General features: G+C 58.8%; 1 protein-coding gene across 3 annotated transcripts in view; it reads right to left on the bottom strand.

Moving 5' to 3' along the window:
- Positions 1 to 14,137, bottom strand: part of FBLN2 (fibulin 2) — a 97,030-nt gene that overhangs the window by 25,600 nt on the left and 57,293 nt on the right. For all 3 annotated transcript variants that reach the window (XM_066241083.1, XM_066241085.1, XM_066241084.1), the window contains one exon: positions 70 to 181. In XM_066241083.1, the coding sequence (XP_066097180.1) occupies positions 70 to 181 (112 nt within the window). The remainder of the gene's footprint in view (positions 1 to 69; positions 182 to 14,137) is intronic.

Raw genomic sequence — 14,137 nt, 5'->3', positions numbered from 1 at the left:
GCAGCCGCACACGCACGCGCACAGCCGCACGCGCACGCGCACAGCCGCACGCGCTCGCGCGCCCCCTACCTGCAGACGTCGCCCTCGGCGCCGCTCTCGGGGATCTCCAGGCACTCGTCATTGTCGATGGCCCACTGCTGCCCGGCCGCACAGCAGGTCTCGATGAGGTCCTTGGTGGACGCTGCGGGGGCGGCACGGACACTGTCAGCTCCCTGGAGGAGCCCTGCCGAGGCGTCCAGGGTCCCCCAGTGCAGGGGTGCTGCAGGGGCGCGTCCACACCCCGTTGCCGAGCGGGGCACCTGCTCTGCACGCTATGCTGCCTGCAGCTGGGGGGGGGGGTACGTGGAAGTCGGGCTGCCCCCCGCCGGGGGTGGGGTGGGGGTGGGAGGGGCACAGCCAGGCGCAGGCATCAGGGAGGACAGAGGAGACAGCCCTGGGGGCGCACTGCCCTCTAGTTCCCTGTGGGACCAGGAGCCCGGACCAGCCCCTTCCCACCACCTCCCTGAACCACCACATGGACAGCGACCCAACTCGGACTCAGTTTGCAAGGAGCTGGACCTCCGACTCCACCACAGGCCGGGACGAGACAGGAGAAAGTGTAGGCAGCAGCCGGAGGGAGGGGCGTGAGAGCTCAGGGGAGTTTCCCGAGAAAGTCCGTGGAGAGGGTTTCTGGGCGGAGGATGGGGGAGAGGGAGGGCAGGGAGAACTTTTTTCTTTAAAAGACTTTATTTATTCAATTTCAGAGAGAAGAGAGAGAGAGAGAGAGAGAGAGATGGAAAAAGGGAGAGAGAGAGAAGGGGGAGGAGCAGGAAGCATCAACTCCCACCAGGCAAGCCCAAGGCTTTGAACTGGTGACCTCAGTGTGGACATCTTAAAACTCGAAGGCACAAACAACAGTCCACTGAGAAATGGGCGAATCCAACCACCTGAAAATCCAAATTCTCTGCATAACAAAGACCTCCGTGCACCAATACAACTGACTGTTGACGGGTTAGGAGACATTTCTGGAATGTCTACAACTGACACAGAAATGCTGCTGAGAAAACAAAATCACCTGAAAACTCACAAAAAGAAAGAAACACCTCCCCGCCTGACCAGGCGGGGGTGCAGTGGACAGAGCATTGGCCTGGGACACTGAGGACCCAGGTTCAAAACCCCGAGGTCACCAGCTTGAGCAAAGGGCCACTGGCTTGGCTGGAGCCCCCCCCCCCGCCCCACCCGTCAAGGCACATAACAGAAAACAATCAATGAACTAAAGTGACACAACTATGAGTTGATGCTTATCTCTCTCCCTTCCTGTCTGTCTCTCTTAAAAAAGAAAAAAAAAAAGGAATAACTGGTGGTGATAAAAGTCAGCCTTGTGGTTGCCAGGGGGTAGGTAGCACAGAACTGACTGAGAAAGGGTCCCGGGAACATTCTGGAAGCACTTGAAATGTTTTATATCTTGACCGGGACAGAGCTTCCTGGATTACACGTGTGGGAAACTCCACTGGGCAGTTCTACAAAGGCTTCTCTGCTTTGCCGTCCATCAATTACACTTCACAAGAAATAAAAGAATCAAAATAAAACAGCGAATAACGAGTACTGTCCTATTAATCCAAACTAAACAATCCTCCATTAAATCGTACTAAACCCACATGGTATTATTCTTCAACGCAAACGAGACAGAAGGAAACGCAGGAGCTGTAACAACCGAACTCCCACGAGACGTTCCTTGATAAAGCGAGCTATCGACAGCAACACACGTCGGGGACAAGCAGAGGAACACAAGCGTGGTCTGAGGATTCAACGGAACCAGGGAACCGGTCATTGTGTTAAGTGTAGAATCATGCACGGTATGTGGAAATACAGGAAAAGGTCTTCATTTTTTAGAGTTGCAAGCCTGTGTCAAGATTGAGCTGTTTCCATCACACATGCATGGGCACCACACACAAACACACACACACACACACACACAAACACCTCAAACGAGAGGAGGAAGGAGGAGACTGGACAGTTAATCCTCAGAGTCGTACGAACGTTCATGCACGTCCTCGTGCCTCCTGACCCTCCAGAGGATGATCGCACAAAAATTTGTATTTTAAAATGTGTAAGACAACATTAAGAAAAAGGCAAATGTATGTTCTTCTTATTTCCATAACTTGGTTATCCAACAAACATGATTTTAAGTTAATAAAACTGGAACTGGAACTAATTTCATGTTCTGAAAAAAAAACAAAAAACCTCACTCCTGGGGTCGGCAAGCATGAAAACAGGACTCCCTGCTCAAAGGGTTAAGGGACTGAGACACCTTCCCCGAGGCCCCTCACCACAGGCGGATTTAATGGCGGGCGCACCGGGCGTGTACGCCCTGGGCCCTGACTTCTGAAGGACCCCGCAAAACCCCAACTTGACGGGTTTTTTTCCTAATGACAAGTTTAAGGGGTCCAATATTTTCTTCTGCACCCAGGGCCTCAACTGACCTTAAACCCGCCTCTGCCCCTCACCTAGAACGGCCTCACACAGGGTCTGTCCCAACTGCCTGGTGGGGCGGTTCCGACTGGACCCCAGGATGTCGGGGTGTCATGGCTGGTGGGTGTGTCATGGGGGCTGTGACCGCATATGGGGGTCTGGGGTCCCTCCATGTTTGGCTTCAGACGGGTCCTCGGGGAGCTCTGGGAGGTGGCTGTGGCCTATCGGAGGGCGGGTGACATGAGGGCGGCTGTCACCAGGGACAGGGGACGAGAAGCTGACCCGGCAGAGTAACAGGAAGGGAGCCTGCACGACGCTGGGCTGCCCGACGACAGGGAATGGGGTGAAAACGCCCAATACGTCTCGCTCCAATCAAAGGGAGGTGCAGAACGGGCACGGTGCTCAGAGGATGCGCCCAGATGTGTGGGACCTCCTCGGGGTCACCGGCAAACCCTGAAACACTGGCTGGGATCAGCCCAGTCCCGGGGGACGGGGAAGAAGCTTTCCCAGAACAAAGACAGAGCAAAGATCTCACCACTTGGACGCGAGAGCGGACGGCTCACAGGCTAAGAGTGAGGCCGTGCCCAGAAGACGGGCCTGGAATCAGGACACTGCAGGCATGTTTCTAAGCCAGAGCATGTTGCCAAGTGTGGGTGTCCACAGCGGTCCCTCGGTGGCCGGAGGGCCTTGGTCTACAAGGAGAGCCGTCCCCCGCCCCCGAGTCGGGCTCACAGCTGACTACCGGCCAACGTGCAGCACCTGCTGAGGCCTCAGGTTCAAGGGCAGACACCCCTCTATCTCCCACGCCTGCAGGACCCCTCCCAGCACAGCCTTCCAGTAACTCATTCAAACAAACCAGACCCTGCGGCCGGCCAGACGGGCACGGAGACACAGCGTGTCCTGTCCCTCCCCAGAAAGACCGTGACTCATCGGTTTCATTGGGAGCTGGCGACACTGCTGCCACCCTCCAGACTGTGCTCACGCTCACGCCCACGCCCACGCCCACACTCACGCCCACGCTCACTCACGGTCAGCCCACGCTCACACTCACGCCCACGCTCACGCCCATGCTCATATGCTCACGCTCAGTCACACTCACACGCCCACGCACACACTCACGCCCATGCCCATGCTCACACTCACACTCATGCCCACACTCATGCCCATGCTCACGCTCGCTCACGCTCATGCTCACTCATGCCCACACCCACGCTCACGCCCAGGCTCACACTCATGCTCACGCCCATGCCCACGCTCACGCCCACGCTCACACACATGCTCATGCTCACGCTCACGCCCACACCCACCCCCATGCTCACGCCCACGCTCACACTCACACCCACGCCCACGCTCACACTCATGCCCACGCTCACACCCACACTCACGCCCACGCTCACACTCACGCCCACGCTCACACACATGCTCATGCTCACGCTCACGCCCACACCCACCCCCATGCTCATGCTCACGCCCACGCTCATGCCCACGCTCACGCTCACGCTGGGGCCCGACAGAACTCAGTCCTCAGAGCAGCGTCTGGTTTTATAGGTGCGTCCCATAAATGACCGTCTCCTGCTTCCTCGTTCTCTCCGGGTTTCATTCACCCGTCAGCCATACACCTACGTCTGATACGGGAAGACAGTTACCCAGCCAGCAAATTCTGGTCTCCTCAGGCCAGGACATACCATGAGAGAAATGTAAACATCGTTTGACTTTTACCTCCATAGTGACAGGCCAAGAAAATAGAAAATAACACAAACATTAAAACATCACCTAAAAAACTAGACACATGTTTTTCTCTTAGAGGCAAACAGGAAGCAAGTTTCCTGCAAAGCCCCAGGCGGCCACACTGCCCTGGTGGAGTGGACACCAGTCCTGCTCAGAGAGGAGGCAGCGAGCACCCTGGGAGGTCAGCAGAGGGGCCTGGGGGGCCACAAGTCTGTGCCCTTGGGCGCCCGGCGTTCTCAGGTGGGAAGCCACTGGGCCAACCTGGGGCCCTCTGAGAACCGATTCCCAGTGACTGCACAGCGGCTTCCCTCTTCTCCTCATCCGCCTACGTGGCACTGACCCGCCAGGCCCTGACTGGGTCTTCTCCCCGCCACCCACCCCCCACACAAAGAGCTCCATGCTTTGTCTTGTGCCCCTGCAGCCGACAAAGTGGCTGGTGACTCAGAACATTCACAGTGAACAGCAGCAAGGGGCCCCGGAGAGGAGGGCTCCCACCTCCCACCCTGAGGGCCGTAGCTGGGCACAGGTCGAGCCCAGAGCCAGGAGGTCAGAGAACCTGCCCTGCCCAGGACCCCGCTCGGCCCCCCCTGGCCGAGGCACCTCAGACACAACCCCTGACCTCTCTGTCCCTGGACCGGGCTTCCAGGGGGGCCCCGTGGCGACAGGTAAGGGACGGAGACTGTCCCGGGGTGCACTCATCACCCCCTGCTGCTCGCCCCCCAAGGCCGCCCAGCGCTCTCTGGTTGGGTCTCCACCTCCAGCCCAGTGCTCTGCCCTGTTGCTCCAGACACAAAACCCCCAACGCTGGCTTCGACCCCCCAGAGTGCGGTCTGGAGGTCATCCTGGGGTCGCCCATCTCAGGAAGCTCACAGCACGCCCCAGCCCGGGAGCTGGCGTCTTAGAGAGACCCTGGTCCCTAGCCAGAGGCACCTGCAGAGCTGTCCACTGCCCTGTGGCCTGTCCCCTGCCATCCCATAGCCCCCTGCCACCCTGCTCTTTGCTGACCGGGCCAGACCTGGACGGGCTGCAGCACGGGGCCCCGTGGAGGCACAGCCACCTCCGCTAAGGCCACGCTCCCTCCGGGGCTGCAGCTCTGGCCGGGTTCCCCTTCAGGCCTGCTGGGCCGCGGACCCTCCCTCACTTCTGCATGGAACCACCCGGGGGCACTTTCTTCAGTCGCCCCCGTGCACGCGCTGCCCTGTGCACCCCCTGCCCCGCGCGCCCCCCGCCCCGTGCAAGCACTGCCTCGCGCGCCCCCGCCCCGTGCAAGCACTGCCCCGTGCGCCCCCTGCCCCATGCGCCCCCTGCTCTGTGCAAGCACTGCCCCTGTCCTGCGCGTCGACGTCACTGGGCAGGAAGGTCTGGGAGGAGAGCATCGGGAGCCAGGACATCGGGGACCCCATCCTCCAAGCTCACTGTCAGTCCTTGGACATCCACGCACCCCCCTAATCTGGGCCTCTGTGGCCTCCCTGTGTCGTCTAGGGTGGGGTGGGGTGGAGGCGGCCGGCACTCTGTGAGTCTGACTTGAGAACGCCAGGCCCACAGCACGCTCTGCGGGTCCTCGTGTGTGTGAACTGGTTGCCGACATTTGCAAACTGGGGGGCTGCTTTCGGGGCCTAGCCTGGGCCTACCTGCCCCAGGGCGTGAACAGGAGCCGGGCGGCCGCTGGCCCTGCGTTCAAGGTGCAGCCTGCTCCCCGTGGCCCCCCCGGGCCAGGGCTCCCGGCCTTCAGCTCTCTCACCTCGAGCACCGGGCAGCTGGGCTGCCCCCTCCCTGTGCTTGTCCCAGAGTGTTAAGTCCAACCAGGGCGGGTGCTGGGGCAGGGGGGTTCCACCTTTCTGGCTCCCACTGGATCCCTGACACCCCACCAGATGTGGCCCATGCCGAGGGGCGGGGCAGGAGAGGGGTGGCCGTAGGCCTGTCCCCACAGCTCCCGAACTCCGGGAGCTCCCTGAGCCGGGGCCGGCCTCGCTGCCCTGGCTGACCTGGGGCAACTCACGTCACCGCCCTGTGCCCGTGACCCCACCTCTAAAATGGGCGTAATGACAGCCCCCCTCTCACAGGCACCGCTGGGAGGGAGGACCCGGGGGAGCACCCCTCCCCGGAGTCGGGACGTGGGCCGCTGCCGGGACGATCTCGGACCCGGGTGTCCGCTGACGCAGTGGCTGAAACAAAGGCCCCGGGCAGGGAGGGGTGGACGGGGAGCGACGCCGCACTGACCACACAGCCGGGGCAGGGGCGACGCCGCGCTGACCACACGGCCGGGGCAGGGGCGACGCCGCGCTGACCACACAGCCGGGGCAGGGGCGACGCCGTGCTGACCACACGACCGGGGCAGCTGCAGCCCCAGTGGCGGGGGTCACAGGAAGCAGTGGCAAGCACGCCCCACCCAGCCCCACGAGTCCACGAGGCCTGCTCCATTCGCTGGACAGGACGCACATCTGCTCACTTAACTAAAAACACATCCGTCCTCCTGGAGCGTGGCCAGCCCCCAGGCGGGGCAGCAAGGGAGCCCACCGTGCCCAGCGGCCACTCTGAGCCGACTCTGTCTCGTTCTCTCTCCTGCTCTGCTCAGCAGTCCTGGGGCGGGGGGTGTGAGACTTTCCTCTCCCGTTTCACAGACGTGGAAACTGAGGCCCCGAGAAGGTGCGTCAGCTGTCTGAGGTCACAGAGCCAAGAGGCGGGGTTCATTCCCGCGAACGCCCGTGCGGAGGACCAGGACCGTCCTGGCTCACTCCCTAGCGTGACTCAGCCCCTAGCCTGCTTCCCCGGCGTGGAGCTCTGGGGTAGACAAGGAGGTCCTGGCCATCCCAGCCCGCCACGGGGTGACCTCGGTCAGATGGGATGCCTGCCCCTCAAAGCCTCGGACACCGCAGGACAAAGGACCCCGGGGCCACACAACCCAGGCCCAGCCTGAGGGAGGTGCCCTCAGGCAGGCGAGGCCCACACGGCAGCCGCTGTCCCCAGGGAAGCCCACAGCACAGGGTTCTGAGCTACAGGACACTGAGGCACCCAGGATTTTGGGGTGCCCAGGGGCAGGAGGACACAGAGGCCTGGCTTACCCCTGCAGAGCTGCATCCTCTGCCTTGGGCCTGGCGTTGGACAGGAGGCAGCCCGGGGCTCAGAAGTGGCCGGCTGAAATCGCAGCACCCAGGATGCCGGCTCTCAGTGGAGCCCGACGACGCCCAGCACCTGGGGCCCAGCTCCAGGAAAGGCCCTCAGCGAGGCCACCGGGCAGCGAGAAAGCTGGGGCCCCGGCGGGAACGTGATCTGCCCGGGGTCGCACAACGAGCGAGGGACAGAGCCAGCCTCAAACCTGGGGAGCCTCGTGCCGGCCAGCTAAGCAGGAAACCCGGAGGTATCCGGAGCAGAGCACAGGCGAGCGCGGGCAGAGCGGGGCCACCACTTGCTGCTGGGCCGTGGGCCAGGCACATGTTCCCCCACCCCCCAGCAGGAAAGGACCCATAAGGTCCTCGCTGAAGGACACGAGGTACCAAGGTCCTCGCTAAAGGACACGAGGTACCTGAGCACCCGGTCCAGCATCTGGGGCACACACACTGCACCCACAGCCCCGGTCCTCCTCCCTCCCCTCCCTCACAGCCGTGGGGAGCCCCTCCCATTAGCAGGAGCCCCGGAACCTGGGCCGACCCCCCGCAGTGGGGCCATCGGATGTGGAGAAAGCAATGGTTCTGTTAGTAACAAGCCCGGGCTCGTGAGTCCCTGTGTGCGTCTAACGTTTCACCTGGGGCCTTTTCCAGGGGGCGCGGGGGAGCAAGCTGGGGGCGACCCACAGGAGGATGAGGGAGCTGGGGGAGCAGGGAGGAACGGTCCCAGACCAGCAGCCCCCTGCCGGGCCGTCCACCGACCAAGGACACCCAGAGGCGTCAGCCCCCTGAGGTCAGCCGCGCCTGGCCCGTGGACTCGGGACGGATGCCGACTGTTTCCCGTGTGTGCTGCTGCAGAGCTCTGTGGCGGGCTGCCGCGCATCACGGTGGCGATAAAGAGCACGTTCACACCATGCCCGGGGCGTGTCCCCGGCAGGAAGCGCTGGCCGCGGTTTGGCGAGAGCAGCCGTGTTTACTGGGAGGGGGGCCAGCCCTCGATCGAGGGGGTTGGACAGCACCGTGTGTACACTGCAGCCATGGCGAGACACCAGGGTCCATGTCCCCGCGGCCACGCTGGGGCGTTTCACAGCACCCTGCTCGTTCCCTCCTCAGTGCCTCCCAGCATCTGACCCAGGAGCTCCCGTATTCACGTGACTGACTGTGCACCCGACACACACACATACACACATACATATATATACACATACACAGATACACATGTATTCACACACATACACACATACATATATATATACAGATACACAGATACACATGCACACATATATACACAGATACACATGTATTCACACATGTACACACACATATATATACACATACACAGATACACAGATACACATGCACACATATATACACACATACACATGTATTCACACATGTACACACATATATACACATATACACAGATACACATGCACACATATATACACACATACACATGTATTCACACACGTACACACATATATATACACATACACAGATACACAGATACACATGCACACATATATACACACATACACATGTATTCACACACGTACACACATACATATATATACACATACACAGATACACATGTGCACATATATACACACATACACATGCATTCACACATGTACACATATATATACACATACACATATATACAGATACACATGTTCACATATATACACACATACACATGTATTCACACACGTACACACATACATATATATACACATATACACAGATACACATGCACACATATATACACATACACATGCATTCACACATGTACACACATATATACACATACACATATACACAGATACACATGCACACATATATACACACATACACATGTATTCACACATGTACACACACATATATATACACATACACAGATACACAGATACACATGCACACATATATACACACATACACATGTATTCACACATGTACACACATATATATATACACATATAGATACACAGATACACATGCACACATATATACACACATACACATGTATTCACACGTACACACATATATATACACAGATACACAGATACACATGCACACATATATACACACATACACATGTATTCACACATGTACACACATATATATACACATATACAGATACACAGATACACATGCACACATATATACACACATACACATGTATTCACACATGTACACACATATATATGCACATATACAGATACACAGATACACATGCACACATATATACACACATACACATGTATTCACACACGTACACATATATATATACACATACACAGATACACAGATACACATGCACACATATATACACACATACACATGTATTCACACACGTACACACATACATATATATACACATACACAGATACAGATACACATGCACACATATATACACACATACACATGTATTCACACATGTACACACATATATATATACACATATAGATACACAGATACACATGCACACATATATACACACATACACATGCATTCACACATGTACACACATATATATACACATACACATATACACAGATACACATGCTCACATATATACACACATACACATGTATTCACACACGTACACACATACATATATATACACATACACATACACAGATACACGTGAATCATTTCCTGGTGGGGAGTCATGTCGCAGGGAGGTATTCTTCTCCAACAGAGATCCACACTGACCTTAATCAGGCCTGTCTGTGGTCTTTCTGCATCTACAGTAAAGTACCTGATATCCTACCTTTAACATAAGGTAAGAGTAATCTTTTCTGGACGCCTCAGGGTGCAGCCACTCACCAGAGCACAGACCACAAATGCCCTCATTGTTACCATTACCATGACCATTGTTACTGTTACCTCTCCTACACCCACCCACTCAGTCGGTAACTATTCCTTTTACTTTGTAGTCATTCCCAGAACTGTCCCTGCGTTGCTTCCTCCCGCCTCCCTCCTCCACCCCCATGGGTTTCACGTCACCCCCTCATCTTCCCCTTTGATTCTGACTTCGACAACAAGTCGCCATTTCCCGGAGCCTTTTCTCGATCCGTGGAGACTTTGCTTCCCGGCAGTTGTCGACAGTTTGGCTCAAAGAAGCTCATAAAAATTCTTACAGGTCTGGACGCTTCTGACATCGACATTCTGGGAGTCGAGGTCGGGAAGGCTCTGACTTGGCCCCAGTCCCTCGCAAGGGGAGCAGCTGGGACCGCACCTGTTTGCTCCGAGTGCCTGGCACAAGTCCAGATGGCCTGGCAGGCCAACGCGCGGAAGGTCTGGATACCCCTGCCGCTTCCAGGTTGCCCCATGGGGGCGTGAACCCACCCCCTCCTACTGGGACGCCGGGGCGCCCTGCAGAGCCACACTGCCCGTTTCCCTCTCGGAACGCCAGTTTCTCCTCCATAAAATAGAATGACCACACAGACTCTCTCAAGGTGGCCACAGGGTAATACAAAACTCTGGCAGGTGCCCCACAGAGGACTCATCCCAGCTGCCCACCAGGGCTGGGCAGGCAGTAAAATCGAGACTAGCAGCCTGTCCAGTCCGATGGCAGCCTCTCTGAGGGCCAGCCAATGGCATGGGCACCTGGCGTGTCCACCATCACCGACCTTCAACCAACGCCACAGCGCTGGAAGCTGTGTGACGCCTTCAGGTTTTAGGTAAACGTTGGGATGTGACTGCAATGCTTCCACACGTGCTCTGTAGGTGGGACAGACACACGTGTGCAGCATCTTGGCAGGACAGTGGGCAAAGCGGGGGCCAACGCTGGCCTCCCCCCCTCACAGCCCCTGCTCCGGAGGGGTTCTCACTACAGCCTCAGGTGCTGAGCACCCCATTTCACCAATGAGGAAACAGGGCTCAGAGGGGTGATGTCTCAGGCCTCAGGCCACATAGTGACCGGGGACTCACAGACCAGAGGGTGGGAAGCCCAGACCTCCTGTCTGCTATCCGGGCCCTGGTTGTTCCCAGAAAGCCCTGACGGGGTCAGACATCCCGTTTCAAGACCCCATGGGCTGGGAGTGAGGAGGGGAAGGGCCAGCTGGGCCCACCTGTGCGGTCTCCGCACACATTCAGCTGCTAAGCAGGGCCGTGGTCCCCCTGGGGGGCGGGACCCCTCCACAGCTGGCCCTGGAGCCCTGAGCTCTTGTAGGAGGCGTTTCTGCTGCCCAGGACATAGGCTCGAGGGTCCTGGGGGTCCCCACCCCCAACACAAGTTGAACCTTCCATGGGCAGGGTGCCGGGAACAGAGTCTAGGTGAGTCCCTGTGCCCTGCTCCCTAGAGCCGCAGCCTGGTGATCCCGGGGGGCCCTGGAGACCTACAGACGTTTGAGCTCCAGCGCTGGCTCCGGGGGCGCAGAGCGAGTCCGGGAGAGCCCTGCTCCTGCAGCCTCCCCTGCAGCCAGAGGGGGCACATAGCACAGATAAGACAATACCACCTCCGGTCTGACACCTCTTGTTTCCCCACAAAGGCCCAAATCTTCAGCCCAATGATAAACATCTCACCCTGGGCCTGTCTCCCCCCCCCCCCCCCCCCGCCCCAGCCGCTTCCCTTACCAGCCACACAGCCTCCTCTCTATCCAGTTCATTCCCTCGGGCTGCAGGGCCTTTGCACACGCTGCACCCTGTCTAGAGCACGCCCTTCTCCCGGCTTCTAGAATCCCATCACCCACTCACAACCCCTCCTGCTCAAACATCGCTTCCCCTAGGAAGCCCTCCCTGATCGCCAGGAGGAATCAGACTCCCTGCACCCCCGCCCGACACACACACACACACACACACAAGCTCACACACACACACACACACAAGCTCACACACACACACACACAAGCTCACACACACACACACACACACAAGCTCACAGAGCATGGAAACTTCACACCCGTGACTTCTGGTCCTTCACCTCCCCATAACCCGGAAGCTTCCAGAGGGCAGTGGACTCTGCCCAACACCACATGCTCTCTGCCCCTCACAGCCTGGGTCCCCCTCTCTGCCCCTCACAGCCTGGGTCCCCCTGGCTCTCAGGAAGGATGGTCAGGGAGGAAGACAGAAGCGGGAAGCCTGTACCCACCGCTCCCTACAGGGCCCATGGGCATGGCCCAAGTGCCCTCCGTGAGCTGAGGACAAAGGGGTAAAGCACGGAGGACCTCCATGCCCAGCACGGGTGTTAAGCACCATGTGGTATCTGCAATTGTGATGGTCATTTGCATGTAAATAGCCTCCCTGTCCACCTGAACATCAAAGCACTGAGAGGCCCCCGTCTGCAGGAGCTGAGGAGAGGGGCCTCCTCCCTGACACGTCCCAGGGGCCGCAGATGTTACACTGGAGCTTTCCCCAGAGGCCGCGAGAATCGCTGACCCCCAGAGGGCCGCCCTGTCTCAGGGTTCCCTCCCTGTGGCCCAGGAGGGCAGCAGGGTGGGGGGTAGGGTGCTTGCCAGCCCGGCAGAAGCCCCCTCACAAAGCCCCTGAGTGACAGCAGACGTCACATCCCTCGGCCTGGCCCACGACGCAGGCATGTGGCTTCCATTAGACCACATCTGGACATGCTCAGAGGCAGCCCGGATCCCTGGCAGGATCCCCGCTTCCCCCCACCCCTGCCCCAGCCCGGCCTGGGGCAATGGCTGGAAGCCGCCTTCCCAGGCCCCAGGGCTGCCATGGCAACATGGCTGGGGGTCATTTCCGGACCCATGGCCATGGTCTACCCTCTGCAGGCCCATAGGCAAGCAGGGCAAAACCACCTCCCCAGGTTCTCCTCACAGAGGGTCCTCCCATCACTGCGACCCCACAGCCCTCCCCAATACAGCTTCCAGGGGCCTCTAAGAACCCCCCCACTTCTCCCAAGATGCTCAACTGGGCACCTGACCCACCCCCCACCAGGCCTCCCCGCTGCATGCACTCGGCTATGGCCACAAACAAACCCCTGTGCTTAGCCATGTACGGCTTCCTGCCCCAGGAGACCCCGAGAGGGACAGGCTGTGCCCGCTTCTCCCTGACACAGACAGCATGCTCCCCAAATGTCGGCTGAAGTAGGGAGCAGGTCGGAGAATGGACAGTGACAGCAACAAGTATTTCCGCTCCTCAGCGAGTCCTGAGTCCCCCGCTGCCCGCGGGAGGTGAATCAGCTCATTCAATGCTCAGAACAGGGGCTCCTCACTGCTTAAAGATGGGGAGACTGAGGCACGAAGAGACCAGCCATCTGCCTGGTGACAACGTGTGGACTCTGGGTGAGGAGGAGGACAGAGGCTGTGTGGGGTGGTGGGTGGTGGGCCAGCCCTGAGCATCTGGCCAGCGCCCAGCTCCTGGGTCCCGTGAAAGCCATGCTCTCGCTAACCTCCCACACCCCCTGCACACCACAGCAGCGGCGGCCTGTCCCTGCCCTGATCACTCTCGCCTCTGGGCCCTGCGTGTGGGGGGCCCCCTGCCACACAGCCTCAGACAGATCCGGGGCCCCCTGTCAGACACCCTACCCCCAAGCAGCCCTCATCAAAGGCCATACTCCAAACCCCACTGAGCCCAGGCAGGAAAGAAAAACAAAACCCAGGAATCCCAAGAACAAAGCCCTTCTCCAGGATCCAAAAGCCCAGACCACAGAGAGGCCCCTGGCGGCGAGGCGGGGCGGGGGCCCCGGCTGTTCTGGAAACACTTGAGGCAGGAGCCCAGACGCAGTGCATGTGCCCTTCTCGGAAGGAGCCCTCCCGGGCACACGTGCACCTCGTTATGGCTCCCCCATACTCCTCCCTCCCCACAGGCTCGGGCTCGGGCTCGGGGAAGGAACCCCGGCTCGGGGGAAGGAGCCCTGCAGCAGCGCCCCTGTCCCAGCCCGGCCCCTC

This window comes from Saccopteryx bilineata, chromosome 8 (assembly GCF_036850765.1).
Source record: "Saccopteryx bilineata isolate mSacBil1 chromosome 8, mSacBil1_pri_phased_curated, whole genome shotgun sequence".
Taxonomy (NCBI): Eukaryota; Metazoa; Chordata; class Mammalia; order Chiroptera; family Emballonuridae; genus Saccopteryx; species Saccopteryx bilineata.
This window is presented reverse-complemented; position numbering and strand designations above follow the sequence as displayed.